At 37.9% G+C, this 21,952-nt stretch overlaps 2 protein-coding genes across 8 annotated transcripts in view; one reads left to right on the top strand and one right to left on the bottom strand.

The window, feature by feature from the left end:
• Positions 1–10,468, top strand: part of scaper (S-phase cyclin A-associated protein in the ER) — a 109,051-nt gene extending 98,583 nt beyond the window's left edge. For all 5 annotated transcript variants that reach the window (XM_058766562.1, XM_058766563.1, XM_058766560.1 and 2 more), the window contains 3 exons: positions 7,614–7,805; positions 9,147–9,195; positions 9,616–10,468. In XM_058766562.1, coding sequence (XP_058622545.1) covers positions 7,614–7,805; positions 9,147–9,195; positions 9,616–9,719 — 345 coding nt within the window. In that variant the 3' untranslated portion in view covers positions 9,720–10,468. The remainder of the gene's footprint in view (positions 1–7,613; positions 7,806–9,146; positions 9,196–9,615) is intronic.
• A 4,653-nt stretch (positions 10,469–15,121) lies between these two features.
• Positions 15,122–20,816, bottom strand: isl2a (ISL LIM homeobox 2a). 3 transcript variants are annotated; one of them, XM_058767554.1, is made up of 6 exons: positions 20,629–20,816; positions 20,046–20,235; positions 18,923–19,188; positions 17,618–17,901; positions 16,692–16,859; positions 15,122–15,934 (listed from the first exon to the last, which is right to left on the bottom strand). In XM_058767554.1, the coding sequence occupies exons 1-6, from the start codon at positions 20,684–20,686 to the stop codon at positions 15,818–15,820; spliced, it is 1,083 nt and encodes a 360-aa protein (XP_058623537.1). In that variant the 5' UTR covers positions 20,687–20,816; the 3' UTR covers positions 15,122–15,817. The 3 variants fall into 3 exon arrangements, with proteins under 3 accessions (XP_058623537.1, XP_058623538.1, XP_058623539.1); XM_058767555.1 differs by having other exon boundaries at positions 18,926–19,188; XM_058767556.1 differs by having other exon boundaries at positions 18,923–19,143.
• Positions 20,817–21,952: the final 1,136 nt, after the last annotated feature.

Genomic DNA, 21,952 nt, shown 5'->3' with positions numbered 1-21,952 from the left:
CAGAAGACAAAGACGGTGCTGACCCTGGTCTGTCTCGCAGCGCTGCGCTGCGCTCTGCTTCGGCCCGCCTGTGTTTACACGTGTGCATCTGAGAAATAATGCAGCTCATAAAGGCAGGAAAAACTACTGGTGGACATTTGTTCTTTCCACATGAATATTATTCAGACCCTCAGTCACAGAGCCATTTAGAGCTTGAGATATGCACCATCATAGCTGATAGGAAGTGTGTTTGTACTCAAGGGGGGCATAAAGACTTTTGAATGATGGCCAGCAGCAAAGAGAAATTTTTTTAATATTGTTTAAAGTCAACCTGAATTCAAAATAGTCTCTGTTTACTTTTTTAACATACATTCCTGCTCTTACTGTGAACAATTCATCAGAGCATGTTATTACAAATTAAAAAATGTCTTTGTAATCTTTCATCAAAGAAATGATTTTCAGTTTTGGCTGATGTCACATACAGTACCACATTTGGGTTGAGTTTTTTTTTTTTTTTAGAAAGTAATGCTTTTATTAAAAGCATGCATTAAATGAATTATAAGACGTTTATAATGTAACAAAATATTTGTTTTATTTCCAATAAATGCTGTGAATTTGAAACAGTTGAATTTTTGAACTGTTTTCAATGATGATGATAAATTGATAGTAATTCAACATTGGTAAGATATGTTTTTTTTGAGCAGCAAATCAGTATATTAGAATTATTTCTGAAGGATCATGTAACCCTGAAGACTGGAGTAATAGTGCTGAAAATTCAGCTTTGATCACAGGAATAAATTACATTTTAAAATATAATCCAATATAAAACAGCTGTTTTAAATTGTAATAATATTTCTTAATATTACTGTAATTTTAATCAAATAAATGCGGGCTTGGTGTGAGTATAAGAAACTTTCAAAAACATAAAGAAATTACCCCAAACGTGTAAACATAGTTTAGACCATATTCGCTATTGGTCAATAAAATATTATTTAATCCAAATAATTATTTGGTTTAATGTACTGTTGTAAACAGTTATAAATATATCAAATAATCATTTTGAAAAAAGAAGTTTGTTTGTTGACTTATTGACCATTGTTGTTTCTTGTTTTTGTTTTTTGTTTTGTTTTTGGTTGTGAGTTAACATTTACTTCACATGCTAATTCAGATCTGGCTTGCATAGTTAATTGATTCTGTTCATTAGTCAATCCAAAAAAGGTTATTTCCCATTTAAAATGAAATTAACATGTCCGTAGACTTACTAAACATTAAAGGGATACTCTTTAATGAAAGTTTTGTCATTAATCACTTACCCCCATGTCGTTCCGAACCCATAAAAGCTTCGTTTGTCCTCGGAACACAATTTAAGATATTTCGGATGAAAACCGGGAGGCTTGTGTCTGTCCCATTGACTGCCAAGTAAATTACGAGTTTGGAACGACATGGGGGTAAGTGATTAATGACAATTTTCATTTTGGGGTGGAGTATCCCTTTAAGTTATTCTCCATCAAGTATTATTCTAAAGGTTATGCCATGTAAAGGTTTTCATATCATTTCTTTTTTTTTTTTCGATGAAATCGTCAAACTGAAGGTGATTCCAGGCAAAAATCTGTTTTTATTATCTATACACATCCCTTTTAGCCTGTAGCCCCTACCCCTCCAAAAGTGCCAGATTGAGCTAATCCACCGCACTCACTTGTCTTATCTTCTGCCTCCCTTTCTTTTTCTCTTTTACGCCAATAGTATCTCTCCTTCACATGTATGATTCTTCCCTACAAGTGCAGGGCATCTCCTTTGCCCTCAAACCTAGAGCTTCTAATCCTGGTTTAACTGACATTGAAGGGCTTCCTTCAACAGTCCATTACTGCAGTGATAACCCAGCCCTCGTTGATTAGATGGACCAGACCACCACAGGCCAATGTTATGGAAATTCACCAAACGTCTTTGATTTTCTTGTAACAGAGATTGTAAACGTTGCAGGCGGACAGCCGTGATTGACGACAGTGAGGAAGATTTACGGCCTCCCTGAAGGGTGAATTCAAGTTGAACATACTATTGAATTTTGTCAATTTTTTTTCCAGTTTTTCGTCTGTTTAATTTAGTTTGTTTGCCTGTAAATCTTTCAGAGTTCATGGCTCCATTTGCGTCTAATGCTGTGTTTGAGCATGATCCAGATCCGATCGGCTTCTTGAGAACAAAAGATTATCTTTCGAAGGATCGAAGATGACACTTGATTTATTAAGTAAACAGTAGTAAGTCAGTGATCCTTTGCCAATACACTGGCGAGCAGAGTCGTTTTTATGACAAAGAAGCATTCTTTCTGCTACGAGAGATGAAAACCAACAGATCTTTTTTTGTCTTTTAATTTTATGTTTACGCCCGTGTACCAGTCGCCGTCAGGTTGTCTGGATGGACGGTTAAGAGGGGGGCGGTAGGCGTTGTTCAGATAAGGCCCTTTCAGCCATAACTTCCTCTTCTGAGTGCTCTCTTTGCATCCTTGTATGTAGGCAGACCTCCTGTCTTATCAGCAGCACGAACATTCTCTCATCCTCTCGGTTTGGTTCATCTTTAAGGCAGATCTGTAGATTTGTAGTTGTTTTGCAAGAGCGGACACATCCCGGGCCCAACGAAAAATTGCTGAGGTGTCTTGGCAGCATGGGACACTTGCGTCATCTCCTCCCATTTATATTGAAAAACAACAGTTAGGCCAATTTCACACTATACACGTAACTAACACAGATTTATTTCAACGTCATTCTCACGCACAAGCAATGAGGTGTTAAACAGCAAAAACAGCTGCATGTAGAGTTTTAGCACTGAGCTTATTTTATCTTGCTTAACATGCTGAAAATATGAATAAAATGCACTATAAACGTATTTAGCACAACAGTCCTATGCAATGTAGGCATTTATGAAGCAACATAAAATAAGAGCGAACTGCTCATCCATAGTTTGAAGAAAGTAGTGTAAAAATTAAATAATTTGAAAATAAATAAAAAAATTAATTATTAATTTCTATTGTATTAAATTTTATTATTTTATATTTATATAGACAAGCATAGTTTGTTTCTCTTGGGTCAACTTAATGGCAAGTAAATCCTTTCCAGTTAATATTTTATTTTTATCAAGGTATAAATGGATCTTTATACAGTACATTAAAATATGTAGCTGCGAGGGGGTCCCTTAAAAGGGGATCATCCTTTTTAGGGCTTTCGAACAGTTTGAAAACCCCTGATTTAAGAAATTTATATTCTGCCCTTTTGGAGATTGGTATCTGTTCTGAACAGATTTAATTAACATCCCTCCTCATGCAAATTAGATTTCATGACGTTCAAGTTTGTAATAATCATCAATGTCCAACTTCCAATAACCTTAATTTAATTCCATTATTAAAATAAATACTCAATGTAGAAACCCAGAAATCATTTTGTTTCCTGGATATAGTCTTAATACACATTTGACAGTAGGAAAAATGCATCTCTGGATTTGCATTCAACCCTCGTGTCCGATACTACAGGATTCAAACAACAATTTGTACATGCCAATCCTTTTAACAACCCTAATAAGGATTGTTTTTATAAATACTTTTTTTAATCGCAATGGCTCCACACGTCCTACCGGCCATCCGTTTTTACTGTCGCCATTCATCTCTCCTCGGCCGTCTTATCAAGTCTTCATCAAAGAACAAACCCCTGGCCCACAGGTCTCCTTCCTCTTCACCTTGAGCCACTCGGAGTGTGCATGTTTGCGTTTCACTGCGTTAACTTTACACTCCCTTTGTTTTCAGTCGACAGGCCGGGAGTTATGTAATGGGCCGTCTGTAAAAGCGTGGCCCTGTGTGAAAACTCCAGTGCTCTCTAGTTAAGACCAACACTAGACACTAGGCCTTGTCTCTTCCTTTCTTTATGGCCATCTGTGTTAAAGTGGGGGAGGAATCACAAGTTCAAACGCCTGCCGTTGCTTTTATGATGTCAGTGACTGAATGGATACCTCTACAGACGCTGGTACAGGAGGACTTGGCCAAGGTCCTAATCCAAGTTTGGGGCCGGTTAGGGGCAGGGTCATTTCTCCCGGCTGGAGGGAGGAGGGTGAGTTTGTTGCATGGGTTGGGGTGGTAGGTAACCTCTACGCTCTCAGAGCTGTACGTCTCCCCTCCACGGACACTTGAGGGGGGGGCTCATTGTTTAGGTGTGTGAAGATGAAGCACCGCGTGCTGTAGGATTATGAGATGGCTGCGTGATTTGTGGGCGGAATGTCCACAAAACCGCAACCCCCACAGATGGACACAAACTCGTACTCTCTCACATTGGGAAAGAATGGTTTCATAAACGATTTACGCAAATTCATTCTGCCTTGCAAATTAGTTTACGTGTACAACAGAACGCAGATATATATATATATATATATATATATATATATATATATATATATATATATATATATATATATATATATATATATATATATATATATATATCAAAACTAAACCAACTTTAAGGGAGCAACAAGGGCAACTAATGAAAACCGTACTTGCATGAAATTTCGAAATTAGGAACTTGGAACATCAAAAGTGTTTATCAGACATTTTAGCATTGAATAAGCTGACAGAAAGACAACTAAGATCTTTACATGCAAAGGGATAATGGTGAAAATCTAGCTCAATTTGAAACCAAAAATAAGCTCTGTTTAATACACACGGACTGTTCACTTAAAAATGATAAATATAAAGATAATAACTATTAGCGTCCACACCAAGGCACAATAACATTCTGGATATTATAAGCAATTATGCTGTCTGCTGCTTTAAATGCTCAAGCCCTTTAATGCAGGATGGATTCTGATTGGTTGTTAATGTTTTTATCATTCATCAGCTGGAAAAAAATTTTCAGTGATATCAGTATCATTATTGATATTCTAACAATATCATTTCTCTGTAATAACTTGTATGACCTTTTGAAATGTTTTTTCAAGATCTCATAAATTTCAATGAACAGGTGCCGGAGGTGTTTTGTAGTAGTAGTTTATAATAATTGTCTGCAAATTCTGGTGTTCAATGGCCAGTTTTCCCAATCCAGTCAATTCCCGATAAATAAAATCAAGTCCTACCCAACGTCCTTCACATGGAACAGCCTGTTGTTTCATCACATTTAATTTACATTATCTAACATGTTGTCAGCTTGTTGTATGACAATTAGTCTAAAGTTCTGAATACCCACCGAAGGTCCCAAGGGTTCATGAGGTAAACGGGTATCCGGTGTGTCTGCGGCATTGTAATTTTTAACAGTCTCATGAACGATTAGAAATACAGCAGTATCTCTACCACTCCCTAGTCTTGTCCAGAACTGATGTGAGAGATTGATTCTGTACTCTCTGCGTTTGGCCGAAAAAAGACTTAATCTCACCCACCGTTCTGACACTACACAGCTCCTACGCTGAAAACAACCAGATGTTTTACACCATTTGTTCCATGGTAGCAGAGCAAGAACATTAATTTCAACCCTGCAAAAAGCTTCTGAATCATGGTGTTTGGTCGACAGATGCCGGACGATCACAGACTAGACTGTACTCCAGCTCTGAGTACCATTAAAGGGCTCCACAGTGGTTTGTTTTAGTCGTTTCGGCCAGGCATCTTTAAACAGTTCCTAATACAGAGTGACATGGACCTAAAGCCTTTGAACACTGCTGTAGAACTACATTTTAAGGCACTTCAACCTTTAAATGATAAAAGTAGTGAGTTATCGCTTTGTTTGTCATGCTCTTAAACCCTTGAGGGGTATTATTAAAGCGGAGAATGCCATGGAAAGAGTATTGTTAAGAGTATTTTTAAAATCTTGTAAATCCTGGTAATTTATGTCACCCTTTTCCCTCGAAATGTCACCCCTCCCTTATGGTTTGCATTTGGGGCTGAGCAGCAATGGATGGATGCATGTACCTGTAATAGGGACTGTTTAACACCCCCTCCTTCTCTTCATCTTTCTCCCCCCAAATCCCTCTAGTCAGGATTTACTGTGGTGACCTCCCAACTCTGGTTCACTTCCCGGGAGTCGAGGGCCTTCCCAGGCTCCCAAACCGTCGGAGTCGGAAGCTTGTAGCATTTAGGAGCTATGCCCCATTTTTTTCCCATCCCAGGCACTGTGTTTAATCAGTCCAGGCCTGCAGTGATTTGGTTTTAATTCTAAGGGGTGGGCCGGATTTAACGGTGTGATTGAAGGCAGTGATAAATGGGAAGGCGGAGGGGGGCCATATGCCTGGTACGAACTCCATTACGGGTATTACTTCATTTATTAAAGTGGGACCGGGCTTGTTTGCGTGTTTCGCACAAGGTTCAACTCCAAAACCTGACCCACAAACATGCATTTCAGCATGTTATAGACCTTAATATAGAATAGATGACTCTTAAAGGTTGTGGTGAGAGGTTGCACCGACATGAACCTCAGTGAACGACTAACATTTGTCAGTTTCCTGTCATTTCGTTGAACAGTGATTTGCTACAACATTTGTAGATGGCCACAATTTTGTGGTCCCAACTGAAAAATAGTTCAGCATCTTTTAAAATGGACTATTTTAACCAGTATTTGTGTGCTATTTTTTTTTTTTTACTGTCAGAGCTGTTGGCATAGCCCATGTTAGGGAGGTAAGTGTAATGGAGACTAGCTAGTAAGTGCTGTACAGGTAAGCCTCACTCCCCTGATCTCAAGAGGCATACTAGCAACAGACGCTAGAGGCTGCGGTATTTAGTGTCCTTGTGAGTGTGCCCACTTCCCATGCTGGAAACGCCGTTTCAAATCCTGCTCTGAGTGAGGAGAGTAGAACCAGAGGGGGTTATATTGGTGCCGTGACCCTGAATGAGAGTGAGTGCTAGGGAGGTGAGTGTAACGGAGACCAGCTAGTAAGTACTGTGCAGGTAAACCTCACCCTTCTGATCTCAAGAGGCACACAAGCAACAGACACTAGAGGCTGCAGTCTTTAGCATGCTTGCTAGCACACTTGCCTCCAATGCTGGAAACGCTGGATCGAATCCCGCTCAGAGCGAGTGTGGTCGAGTAGAACTGGTGGGGTTACAGCAACATGCTAAGGCCAATTGCAAACGCATCTCTTGTGTGTTATTTGTGTAGCACAGAGTTACTACCTATATAAAACACTCCAGATATTTAATTTCAGAATTTAATGAAGCTGTTAGTATAGCAACATGCTAACATTAAACTCTATTAAAGTTAGTTGCAAATTGAGTCTCCTGTACGCAATTTGTTTAGCTTGAGTTACCACCTACAACAATCCAAATTGGTCTCTTATGAAGTTCTGTGTTCATTTCAATGCTGGGTAGCAAGGCAGCTCAATAGGTTTTGGAACAGAGCTCGAGTGTGTCCTCCCATTGGGCAAATCTGAACCTGTGTGTGTTCAACGTACATGCTCAGCAGAAGTGGATGAGGCATCTCTGTCTGTGTTTTATGGAGTGTAATTGTGCACTGGGAGGCACTGCCCTCTATTTCTCCTCTTAATGGCTGTTTGTGTGTTGTTTTAGTGGCAGATTTACGTGTGGGACGGGCAGTGAGGGGCGGGTTGATTTACAGCTGGCTGTGGCTTTGGCCTCACTGGTTATGTGTGTGTGTGCGCTGTCACTGTGTGTGTTCCAGGTGATTGTGCTGTCTGGCCGCCAGCCCAGCGTGTTGCAGAAACTGTGTCAGCTGCCGTTCCAGTATTTCAGCCACCCGCGACTCATCAAAGTGCTCTTCCCCTCGCTCATCTGCGCCTGCTACAATAACCTGCAGAACAAGGTCATCCTGCAACAGGAAATGAGCTGTGTGCTGCTGGCCACCTTCATACAGGTAAATCGCTCGGCCTTCACTCCATCACTACCGTGCAATTCAGACTTTGTTTCATGAACATGTCCACAAACTGTCTTCCAGCTGTAAAGTGGTGTTACCTTTAAAAGCGATATGCAACTGGAAAACAACATTCGAACGACGGAAGAAGTTGTTCGTTGAAAACACATGTACCAAATAAATCTCGTAATGCATGGGATTGAAACTCTTTTATTTGAAACTGTTCAGCAAAATTCAATTTTGTCAGCTTTATCCAAAACTCAAAAAATAAAATGGAAATTCAGTACTTTCATAATTCTGTAAAACACAAATGTTAACTTTTGTTTTACAAACATGTCTCTGAATTATATATTCCAGCTATAAAGGGGTGATCACACTGACAATGATTTGCATCTGCAAAACAACTGGAAGTCATTGGAAACACATTTATCAAATCTCAGGAACACATGTGAATGAAACACTGCTTTTTTTGCAAAATATTCTTTATTCTTTATTTGTTTTTGTGATGTTCAGTTTTTTGATTTCAGATTTTCGCAACTTGCTATTGTGAATGACCCTTAACAGATTTACTCAAGAAACCTGAGCAAAAATGTTTGCAATAAATTAAACAATAAAATTCAATGTATATGTTAGAAAATTTAAGAGAATTGTATCCATGCTATCATTTAGCATATTTTAGAACATTTATACATTTTTATAGTAATTCAACTGGAATCGAATTAACCCAAATCATACCCAAATTTTAGATTTAATGATGCATTGCGTCTTTTAGTAAAACATTAACAATTCACATTGTAAATTTATTCTTTTCACTTAAATGCATGTTATTGGTCTACTCCCTGGGAATCGAACCTATGACCTTTGTGTTGCTAGCGCCCCCACCACCCTCACTAAAAGAAGCAGCTTCCTTTGCTCAGATGGATGGTTTCCTCTGTCTGTTTGAGTGGATTTACCTGCCACTACTTGAGCCTCCTGTAAACACCCTCTCCCTTCATCTTGTTCCTGACAGCGCTCTCCACACCACAGCACCGCTGCCATTACTTACACAGAGATTAGCTCAAACTCTAACAAGGACAGGGAATCGTCAACTTGTTCAAACAATGGAAAGACACTGATAAAGTCACTTATTGACACTGACAAAAGCTTTATACTCTTCATCCAAAACTCAAAAATACAAATAGATTTAACAATTTAATCTGAAGTGTGTAACACTGAATGTTTAATAAATTCAGATGGTTTACTTATAGTTGGTGTTCATATTTGGATGGGATAGAAGGATTATTTGCAGCACAAACTTTATCAAATGGGATAAATAATAAAATCTGTTGACTTTGTGTAATCTAGGACTGTGCTACCAACGTGAACCAATCAGACAGCAAAGCTCCACATCCAGGTAAGGTCTATATAAGGTCTATAGACTATTTGCTCTGTTGCATCAGTTTATCTTTGCTAAAATGCAATCATTCAGTTCCAAAAACAAATACAAAGCCTGTGCTAATTAGAAGTAATCAAGTTGATAAAAAGTTTTAATCCAAGATTTGGTGATATAGCATAATGAGAAATTTACAAGCAGTTTTTAATAAGGCCGGTCATTTAACACCAGCGCAGCACAAGGGTTAAATACACATATTATACATTTTAAATGGGATGAAATGTTTACAGTTGACAAATGGATCCAGAAATCCACATATTCCGTTCTAAAGTGCATTAGTTAAAAATAAATATCTATTGCTCACAAAAGGATCCTTCTCTAGCATTGATTTAATGCTTTACTTCCTGTGTCAGTTCTAAAGCTCTGATCTTTCCCCATCAGAGAAGGGCTGGGCTCCTCTGGACTACTGCGAGCTCTCCAACCGCTTCCCCAGAGACCAGTGGGACTCCGCACTTCAGTTCTTCCTCAAGAAGCAGGAGGAGTGAGCGATCGAGTGCACTGCAGTCATTTACAAGAGCACATTTGACGATAAGCCGAAATGTACACTCTACAATGCAAAGCTGTGCCGGAGGGGTTTAGGGTACGAATGATGCCGGTAATCAGACCATCATCCAACCCGTCAATCAGTAGTGAGGCATTCCTAGTAGTTATCCAGTAACTGTATGTTAACATATATATATTAGCACACACTGAAAACATACTGACTTCTCGCACATGTGTTTATAAGCAATAGAATGTTTACAGATTTAATTTACAGGATTTTACCTTAAATACATTTTTGGACACATTCATAGTGATCTTGCGTTTCACAAAAGAGCAAATCACTTTCTAAGCTTTCAACAGTTTTCAGATCGAAGAAGTTTTTGGTTAGTTTAATTGTTAGGTTTGAGTTTGACTGTAATTGTGTTGTTTTGTACATGAAACGATATTGGGGAATGATGCAGAGTAAACAGAAGCACTCTTTAATTTAGGGAGAATGACGAGTTACCTCATCCGTTGGTTTTCTTGTTCCAGTTTGTTTCTATGCATAAAGTGGAAGATTTCTTCCTGTAGCTGACATGTTATGATTTTTAATAATTTTTGTTGTGGTTGTTGTGATTCTTTGCTTGTTTTATACTGTAATTTATACACCGTGAAGATATATCCTACACATTTTTTTTCCCCTTTTGTTAACGCATTGAAGCACTTAAGTTTAATTTAAGAATGGACATGTTTAATAAAATATTTAATACTGCACAGTGTTTGAGTTCTTTCATTGTAGTTTGGTTTGAAAGAATATGTTTTGGATATTTGAATATATACGCAGTCGAGAGGGTCTCTAATTTTCAAGTCTGAGACAACTTAAGAAATCGCTTCTATTTTGAGTTTTTCTAATTTAATACAAATGTTTTAACTTGCATTTGAGTGAAAATTGAACTTAAAAGAAAAAAAATGAATTACAAAATATCTTAGTATTTGCTTTTTAATTAAAAATGCTTTTTAATGAAAGTAGCACTAGAGCTGCATAAAGTTTGTCAAACCTCATGATGTTGTCCAGGACGATTTTTGTTTATATATTTAAACAAAATAATTGTTTATAATACTAGTGACCAATAGTACAGAATCTGAAATATTTCTTATAAATTGTAGGTTTTTTCATTTTTAGAATTTCTACAGCTTTGTTTATTCCCAGTTTTAAACATTTTGAATCTCAGATTTCAATGTGGTCTCAGACATTTGGATCCCTGAATAAATTCTGCAACTTGTATCTAAAATATGGTTAAGCATGGAGTCAGGTTATTTAAAAAAAAACACTTTATTATAGCTATAGGAACATCTCTATATAAAATAAGCAACATGGGATGTTTTAATTGAGAGCTTTTATTGGCTAACTTGCTTATTTATTCGCGCAGTGGAGCTGGAACCTGCAATGTTGGTTAAACGGCATTGTAAAAGGGTTGTGGCCTCCTAACCAGGGTCCTCACTGGCCCTGGGGCACCACAAACAGCCCGCTGTTCTTCCGCTCAATCCTTCTCTCTTTCATACACTTTTTCTTCTCACACTCAGTGTATATACACCGTTTCTGTACCTGTGTGAGTCACAGCAGCTCCACTCCGCCGCCGCCGCCGCCTCTGAGTCACTCAATACACCGATGTGTCAACACGCGCTGGAGCCACTGGGTCAGACCCACCTCCGTTTCATAAGACCATCACTTCTGCTCCAAATGTGGGGGGAAAAATGTTCAATCAAGGGCATTTGGACTGTCCGAGACTATATATATATATATATATATATATATTACTTTTAGATTCAGTCTTGTAAAATGGATGTATTTTATGTGAGATCTAGTTGGTGGACTTTGAAATTGAAACGGGTGTAAATGTGACAACTCGAAAGGGAGCTGTTTTTATAGACCGTTCCGTTATTTGCTATTCCAGAACCATCTGAGATCTTGACGTTCTCGTGATTTTGGCAGACTGAAGTGAACTCGAACAGAAGAACGCTGTGGCCCTTTCCGTCCTGTCAGCTGATGAATCACGAGCGTTCATGTTTTTAGAAACGGCATGAATTTGTTTGCTAAATCTGTTGTCTGAATGTCTTATTTTCTACATTTCTACGTTAAGAAATGCGGCTGTGAACGTGTGAAGACGAAAGGTGTTTTTTATGGTGACATTCAAAATGCTTTTATAGGTGTACAAAACACAGCTTTAAGAAATATACATCGTTAACCATACTAAGAAATACAGATTAACAGTGTTTCTGCAGCAAAATCACGCTTTTCGCTATGTGGGAAAATGAGTATAGGCTCAAAAAAAGTTATGTAATGGCAAATTTCAGACAATTATTTAGGTACATTACGGGTTTAATTAATGGTAAAGCGCTTCGGGATTTTATTTAATTAACATTTATTTGGCTAGTTTAAATGTTTGTTTCACTAAAAAGATTGTGTGAAAATTAGATTTGTGTTCAAGAATGTCGAGAGTTATTTTGCAGCATTTTATGCAGCCAATATGTTATAGCTACTTAATATTGGTTATTTTTCTTATTTAGCCTAAATGCCTTTGTAATTTGTCCAGTTTTCCCCCAGTTGATTTTCGTATATCTTGTCAATTTTACGAGCTCTTTATATAGCCTATATATATATATATATATATATATAGGGCAACGAAATTTATATTTTAGGGAAATAAATATTTTTTTACAACAGGCAAAAACTAAATATGGTTGAAGAAAAGCCCTGAATGTGTTTGACATTTCTTGCCTGTTGTCAGCATTCAAAATATTTGGATATAGATTATTTCGTTATATTTTAAGGTTTAAGGGTTGTCTATTGTGACAGTTTTCAAAATTAATTGCAATGAATAATTTAAACATGAATGTATGAACTAACACAACATTTCCATAAAGGGACATGTATTAGATGTTTAGCTTTAAGAGTCGAGTATTTGTTTTAGGTTGGTTTTTAGATTTATAAACCAAAGGTTAGCTAAATACTTTGACTTTTCAGATTAAAATGACCGACAAGGATAGAGTTGTAATTTACAAAAATTTGTTTTATGCAAACATGAACTTGGCTTAAGTGTGCGTTTATTTAATTAGACCTAAATTATTAAATTAGTGGCGGAATTTGAACCAAGATGCGGCTCTTGACCTCTGGCCATGACATCTGAATCGTTATTTCTCCCTAAAGCAACCATTTATAAGCGCTGATGTCGACAAACCGTATTCATTCACGAGAGGTATTTTATCGGAATCTTTTTAATTTCAGTCGATTTAATGGGCTGTAATCGGGATCAGATCTGAAGACAGTTTAGCAATGAAAAATCATCTAAGATTGGTCTTTTGACAGGAATTTAAACGCTTTACATTTTTTAAGAAATATCCTATGGGATTTTTCAAGACGACTTCTGCTTTTGAAACGTGGCTTTAGCAAAATTTCATTTTTCAAGCTAATTGCAGATAAATTCGCATTTTCTGAAGGAAATACCTTACAAGACAGCAAAAGAAGTGGTAAAGTTTTAAGCATGTACAAGCTTAGGTTAAAGCTTTAGTTGTCTGCCTTCGCAAACAGATTAAGAACTTTCACACAGAATGCGTTCCGGCGTCTGTCTGCACTGCGCCTGAGTGAACTGCCTCACACAACGCCAATGTGCAGTGAAAAGACGGCTATAAATCCTTAAATAGATCTTAAAAATAATGCCTATCGAAATTCAATAACCTATTTGCGTATTTAATTGCTGTGAAATTTTGCTGTTAGATTTTGAATAGATAACATTGTAACAACACCTCAGTGCAAAATTTCAGATTTTGTTGTATTTCCTAAAGACCCCGTGAAATCGCGTAACTATCGCTGTTTTTGGAAAGCCAGATTTATAGCTTCGACGAAATTCCCATTCTTTCAGAGTATGTAAGATGAAGAACTTAATTCTCCACTATTATTAAAGAACGTTAGGTATGCATTGTGTATAGGCCTACATTTTTGGACATAATGACAGGCTATACACATCATGTAAGCGATGTCCTGTGAAAATACTTATGCTAGTTAACATGGGTGCTATTTAACCACACATTTAATCTTTCTTGGTATCTATAACACTTAAAGTTAAAAAGAGAGGGCGTTAAAGGATGTCACTGTTAATAGCATGCTGCGTTTTGCATAATATATAGAAAGGCATATCTGAATGATTTCATAGATGTTAGTCATTTTCAGTCATTGATGGAGGGAGGGGCGTTGAGAGCGTTTGATTGGACAAAAATCAGTAGTGCAGGATGAGTCATCAATAATGTTGTTCTGTTTTGCAGGAAGAAATACTAATAGACTACGCATTAAATCCACATATTTGCTAGAAGTGTTTGTTAACGTTCAGCAGAACATCATCTTAAATATGCATGGACTAAAACCCACAAAGCTCCCTTTGTGATTTTCCAGGCTTTAGTCAAATATTTATTTTAAAAAAAAAAAAATTAGATTATAAGCAAAACAACATTTGAATTCCTGAATTAATTGCGGAAAAATAACTGAAGCAACAGAAATTAATAGGCTATAGAGCTGTCTTAGCTCTGTTTTACTAAAACTGCTTATCCTTATTTTGGTTATCTGACAAACTGGGATTATCTTGCCACAATGGCCCGCAGTGATTTTGGTCTGATCTTCTGGTGTCCAGCGGCTATCTTCTGACTCGCAATGAAAATAAACTCTGGACATGCAAGGGTGCGTTTGCCGAAAGGGAGTCCCGTTAAGAGAAAGGTGGCTTCGGGTTTGTTGTGCTTCCATTCAGTGGATCATTTGCAGGTGATGCCGAGCGCAGATAAGCGGCCGCCGATCCCTGTCCTCCGTCTAGACTCACAGCTTTACGAGCAACACGAGATTGATCACTGCTACGGGAGGGGTTCAATTACTCATTCAGTATCCGGTCGGCATGATTTTTAGATAGATGGATGTATTCGTAGCCTCCGTTAAGAGTTGAATGTGACAGTTCAGGGTTCTGTGATCAAGTTATGGCCTCAATATGGCAATGCACCTTTATTAGTGATTGGCCAGCAGCTTGTTATAAATAGGCCTATCACTTTTACGAAAACTGTCTCTTTTTAACGGCATCAAACCTTTTGGTGGTCAGTCTTAGAGGTTCCATAGCCGTGCTTTGAAAGAACACAATTAGCTAGAAGCGTATTCCCCAAAACAAAGAACAAATTCTGCATAAAGCGGATCTTTACCGTTCCAAATATTCCAAATATTTCTATAATCTAAAAAAGCAAATGTATAATTTAACCCAACTATTGTTTAAAAAAGTAGTACGTCTGTATGATGAAAAAGCAAAATGCAATTTCCAAATTCTTTTCAGAATAAATTCAGATATCACGACACTGAAATGGCATTCACTATTTAATTCTGTTCACGTTGCTCTATTTCTTTTTACTAGATCTTTGGACAGTTATTTCCAGTCCAGTAACCAGTATTCCTTTGTAACTGAAGTGTCTGTTGTTTTAATATAAAAAGATATGTAAAGGTAACATGATATGGTTGTCTTTGCATGCAAGCTTCCTCAGACATAAACAGCATTTAACGTCGTTTATTTAGGTAATTTCTCAATTTTTGGTATGGACGGTTGTCCTGACAATAAATAACAATAACTTACTTTTTTAAATCGAGAAGTTTATACAATCTTTCCTCCATTCGTTACGATAAAATATTTTACAGCTCAGTTTTTATACATCTTCGGAGAGATCATGCGCATTAAGACAAAAAGTTGATTTTTGTCTTGTAGGCTAAGGAAAATACCACTTGTTGATAAAGCTACACAATGATGGTCTTGAATAAACACTGTTAAGACTGTTGTTTCGTAAGGTTGACAGTGGTCCATAATCAAAACCAAAATAAAGTGTTCATATTCCGCTGGACGTCCTCGATATACGGTCCAAATGCTTTAAAAACAGTTTTGTAACACGTCTGGAAACCCCAAAGTCGCTTGGACAGGCTCCTCCGTTTGGCAAACTGTTTAAATCCATCTCGGTTAATCCCTTTTTTCCGTTTGAGGCGGTGAGGTGATGGGTTTTCATGCAGGGCGGGTGAGGGCATGCTGGGGCAGGAGTCTCCGGTGGGCTCTCACGTCTCCACGGGACTGGGCACCATGCTGTTGGGGGTGTCGGGTAACTGCGATGACAGAGAGGTCACATCACTACCAGACGAGTTACCCAGCGAACCCGACTCGGAAAATGACACCTATATAGAAAGGGGGGAGAGTTGGGAATCAGTGGGCTGTTCGATTGCTGTCAGCATGCTGAGGCTAATATACAGCTTTGACCCGAATTTGATTAAATGTCAGAGTTTTACATACGATTTGCAATTGACATTTACAAAAGCCTACACAACTTTGGCATGCTGTAAAATAACAGACAACATGGCTACAGATAACAACCACAGTGCGAATTACATGTGTGGGCTCAACTTGTCCAATAAAATTCCATTAGATATTTCGCGCGATCTTTTCGCAAAGATAGTATTTTCGCGCCCTTACAACAAAAATGTCATTTATCGTTTTAAATACTATCGGGTTTTTTTCACTTACGCTTGCGACATGTAGCTAACTTTTATAATAAATAATTACACTTGGTTTTGTCGATGTACATACAGCTCGATAGGCCTATATGGATGCTCTGTTGGTGCTCAAACAAACTTGTAGCTAACATAACTTTAGTAGTTACTGAAACACTTAAAAACACTGTTAAACGAATAGGCTATATTTAGTCCTATATATTTCTTCTTTTAGGCCAAGGAAAACAATTAGGCTACAATACAGTGCTCGCTTGATTTTAAGCAAAAAATCAATTTGAAATAACTTGCAAACGTACAAAGCCAATATAACAAAAGTTTAAAATGTGAAAAATGTTTAAATTGTATGATTGATCATTTTGATTTAAAGAAAAACAGTCGAAAATGATAGGCCTTGTAATAACTGTTCGGGGATGGCAGTCCTCACCAGCTGTTGGAAAGCAGGCTGATCCAGGTCACTCTGTAAGGCAAATTCGCTTAAGGCTTTCCACGGAGGCTGATAGGTTTGAACTTCTACAGGATTTCCCTGGACTGTGGTGTCATGTCTAATCGGGCTGCCTGCCACCAGAGGCGTTCCTGTGAGACCTTGAAGATTCTGCAGAAAGGTAGAGGAGATAGGCTACCTTAGCGACACATAGCTATCACATTTCAATTTTCAAAGAAGCTTACACTTTGGGCGGAATTTCATAGATGTTCAGAATCTTTAAAACATCACAGCTATATGTAATAACATCTGATTTGTAAAATGTATATTATGAACAACTAGCGCTTTAGTGAAGAGATAGATAGATAGATAGATAGATAGATACAATTAAAGGTTCTTTATTGGCATCTAAGGTTCCATTAAGAACCTTTAACATTCATGGAACCTTTCTACTGCTCAAAAGTGTTTATATATATATATATATATATAAAGTGGAAAAGGGTTATTTAGATTATTAAAATGTTCTTCACACTAAGACAAAAAAAAAGATAGGCCTATTTAAATAAGTGTTCACTGAAAGGTTCTCCGAGGAACCCAAAATGGACCTTTATTTTTAAGAATGTATGTAGGCATGTAGCTAGGCTGAATCGTTCACATATCAATATAAAAAATAAACGACAGAACGAGAACTTGCCTGATACCATACAGTAGAAGAAGCTGAAAAACCTTTTATGCAACATCAAGAACTTTTTTTTTAAATCTCCAAAGTAGCTTTACAGTCAGCACAATGATAATAATTAAATTTGTGTTGATAAGGTGCTGCAACCACTGAAGAAACTTTATTTGACAAGTACAGAGTCAGCAAAGAAACAAGTTTAAGTTAAACCTCCTTGATATTTTATTAGTCATTCGAGTTGCAAAATTCATACCGTTTTGTCGCTGTGTTGCTGTTGCTGTAGCTGTTTCATGAGAATGGACCTCTTCTTGTCTTTGCAGCGTTTGTTTTGAAACCACACTCGTATGACTCGTGGGCTCAGGCCGGTCATTTCCACGAGCTGCTCTTTCATTAGCGCGTCCGGTCGCGGGTTTGCGTTATAACACGTCCGGAGAGTGTGAAGCTGCTTTTCGTTTAATACTGTCCGCACACGCGTGGTCTTCTCAGACTGCTTATGAACGTGGTTCCGGTGAGGTGGCTGTCGAACTGGCACAGGTTCTGCGAATAAAAGGCGTATAAATCACTTTTCGGCTTAAGAGGTCATTTCATTATTTAGACACACTGCAGAAAAGCACGCTTACTTGAAGGTTAAATTGTGCATACACACATCGGTCTGTAGCCAAGTGCGTGTCAGTCAAAACACCGTAGGGCCTTTATGCTCAACTTTGCTGTTTGTGCAAAATGTTCAAAGATCGACATAGGATATAAAAGTATAACATGCAATAAGTGCACCATCTTGCAGAGTAATAAGAGGGTTAAGTAGTGACACATAATCGAACAGAATACTATTTGTATGGTTTAATGCTATTTAAGCTTTAAGTAAGCCAGATATCAAAGCATTACAGTTCAGCATTTACATTGGCTATTTTAGTCAAATGATCTAAAGACAGTTTTAGTTCGAAATGTTTAGTTAAATATGACGCATAAATAACCAATAATGTATTTAACTAAGATTTTTTTTTCTATGATAGCTCTGATATCTAGCAGCCAACACTCAAAATTCTGCCAATAATAACATACCTCTTGATTTAAAAGATCGCAACATTACAGCAATTTTAATGAACTAAGAAAAACGCTTCGACCATAATTTCAAATCATTATGCCAATAACCGGTTTCAGATTAATTTCAGGTCATGTTAATTCAATCAAGAATATCCTCAAACAATCTCAGCCAGTTACAAGTCTGCCATCAGGGATTTTACACGAAAACAATATCATCAAATTGGCCTGCAGGCACAGAACACAAGCTACTCGGTTCAGTCTGTTAACAGTTTCACAAGCTGATTAGCTGTAACACACAGAATTAAAGACAGAAGTCCCACACTAGTCGTAACTGAATAATTTTACAACGACTATAACAACAACGACATTATTATTGTTGCTATATATTAGCTATAATGTTGTTGTTGTTAGCTTGCAGCTTCTGATTTAGCCTAATAAATTCCGAGTTCCCGAATATAAATATCTTGGGCACTGTAATTATTATTATTATTAATAATTTGATTAGTATTATTACTGCTACCTGGGATGTGCAGGGGCCTGTTGGGGTGAATGTTCCCGGGACTGATGGGGCTCCCGGCTGAAGCGCGCTCCATCAGCAGCCCGTGGTCCGCCCGGCAGAGGAGCTCCTCGTCCCGCAGAGAGAACTCATCTCCCGGGAGCAAATGCCTGCTGCACACCGAGCATCTAAAACACTCCATGTGATAGACGTTATCACGGGCCCTCATCACCAGGTCACTGCTGCAGAAACCGATGTTACATTTGGCGCATTTGATCCCGAATAACCTGCAGTTTCCAGAAGAAACATTCTCTTATTTTAGTGTTCGTTTCCAAAATCGTTCAGCCCACCTCAGCTTGATTTTACAAGGCAGAGAAACACGGACTGTAAACACAACGACAGGCCACTCTTTTCTTAAAGCATCTATACAATGCATTATAAAAGCAATAATAGGCTATATATTATAATAGCCTATTCTTTCATGATTATTTGTAACGCAGTTACGCATTTATTTCTGGGCGCAAAAGAGTTTAAAGAGTAGGCCTACATTCTAACACTGAGTGTTTGACAATTGTTTTAATACATATAGCCTTTACAAAATTTTACGTTAGTGTATTAGGCTATATCTGAGGTTGCATATATTTATTAGCATGCAGTCGATTGCCTATAATGTGTATTAGACACAATGAACACAATGCATCATCAAGAATACCCTTACAGGCTTTACAGAAACCGTTACCAACGGAATTCTCTACAAAGCAAGCTTGAAAACAAAGCTGAACAAACACCGGTACTAGAAAACAAGCATGGCAAGCCTAAATCAAACATGACTGTAATATATTAACCAAATAGGACATGAAATATTTACATGCAATTGGAATTTTGCAGGGGGAAAAAATCCGCTAGGTAGCTATTTTTTTTTTTGTTTTTTTTACAATTATATATTATAGTGTAGGCCTAATTTAGCCTAATAGCTATAATTGCAATACTTTTACCTTCGCAGCAAAGGCTTTTTATTCTTTAGTTCATGGTAAAAACTCTATTGCGGAGTTTTCCCATAACTGTTTGGGTCAAGAATCTGTGAAAAAAGGGGCCTCGACGGAATTCCAAAGCTGTGAAATCACAAATATAGAGTGGCTCGTACCGTACGTAATCTCTCTTGCAATAAGTCTTGCCGTCTCGGACGAAGCAAGTGCACGTCTCGTCCAGATACTGACTGCATTCTGCGCACTTCAGACAGGCTGCGTGCCACTCCAGGTCCGGGGACACTCGCAGGATGTACTGATCATGGATCTGACTTCCACAGCCTACACACATGGCGATTCCAGACTTCTCTGGATATGGAAAGCAGGGATTAGTGTCCACCGACTGTACCCCTATTCAATCCCGCAAAACACCGGCGTCGTGTAAATATATCATTATACAGAAGAGCTCACGTTTCATGCATGTTTTAAATGTCGCTAGACCGCAAAATGTCGATTCCTTCTGTTTTATTTCATAACAGTTCGTGTTTTTGGCTGCACCAAAAACTGTTTGCAAACAAGTCGTGCTTTTTTTTAATTTAGGAGAAAAATAATAAATGTTAGGCTATTGCAATACTAGCTTTTGACATTATTAAATGTCATTATTGTTTGCAAAACGGTGTAGCCAAAAACTCATTTTGCATAAACGATATTCAAACTTCAATGACGAAAAACTTGTAGATAAAATAAACATCCAGCACTTACTTTTTGAATGATCCCCCATATCACCCAAGAAAGAAGGATGGGGTAGAATATCCACCATACAGGAGGGTTAAGGCAGAAGGCAACAGATGAGGAAATGGAATGGGAAACTGCCTCGTCCCGAGCTGACTAATAACTTCTGGCCGAAGAGCCTGTGGGAAGAGCAACACACAGACACTGGCTCTGACGTCACCGGGCCTGACGTCACATGCAAACCTGGACACACGCTCGCTCCCGCGAAAACCAGCAGCCCGGCGCGGAGATCCGACCACGGGAAGTCGTGCTTTGAATATTGGATACCGAGGAACTGAAGATTAAACTCACACTTCTGCTTGTCCAAACATAACTGTGAGACAGTACGGAGGGCTACAGTGAACAGGCAAACACGAAAAGTAGCTGAAATGCATTAAACAGGGAATGATTTTAAGAACAAGGTGTGCAGGTACCGCATGCGAGTGTTGAACGTTACGTTATGCACGAACATATTAACGTTAAAGCCTTTTATTTTACACGTAGGCTAAGTGAAATGTTCTGCGGGCTTAAACTGCATTTGATTGAAGTAGCCTGGCCTATAACATAATCAAAAGCTAAAATAAGGTTTATAATAGTTTATATATTTTATATAGGCTATACACACACGTCTGGTTTGCTATTCTTGTGGGGACTCTCCATAGGCGTAATGGTTTTTCTACTGTACAGACCGTATATTCTATTGCCCTACACCTAAACCTACCCCTTACAGGAAACTTTCTGCATTTTTAGATTTTCAAAAAACTTAATTCTGTGTGATTTATTAGCTTGTTTACCCGTGGGGACTTCAGTTTAGGTCCCCACCGTGACATGAGTCCCCATGAGTCTGTGTGTATTCAGATTTAAGTCCCCACCTGAATAGAAAAACAGGTACACACACACACACACACACACACACACTCTCTCTATAGTCAACATTTAAAGTGGATCAAAACCTTTCATCAAAGTTGTCCTAAAACCAAAATGCGTTCATGTCTTAGGACAACTTTGATGAACTTTTTTGATCCTCTTCAAATGTTGACTACTGTATATTAATAGGCCAATTCTCTAAAATTAGCACTTTCTCAAAGCAAAGAAACACATATATGTATATATAGGCTATGTTTCGTCTTCGTTGCTTTTTACTATAGGTAAATCCATATGAATTGAAGTCCATGTGTTCTAGTGAGCCCTCTACTGGACATCAAAATAACATCACATATTGTTTGATATGTCAAATATGTAATACAGTAGTTACATTTTTGCCATTCCAAGCCTTTGGAGTCTAAAAAAGAGAATAATTAATTAAATATGTAAT

This window comes from Onychostoma macrolepis, chromosome 25 (assembly GCF_012432095.1).
Source record: "Onychostoma macrolepis isolate SWU-2019 chromosome 25, ASM1243209v1, whole genome shotgun sequence".
In the NCBI taxonomy this organism is placed as follows: domain Eukaryota; kingdom Metazoa; phylum Chordata; class Actinopteri; order Cypriniformes; family Cyprinidae; genus Onychostoma; species Onychostoma macrolepis.
Note: the sequence above shows the minus strand (reverse complement) of the source record. Positions and strands in the feature narration are given on the sequence as shown.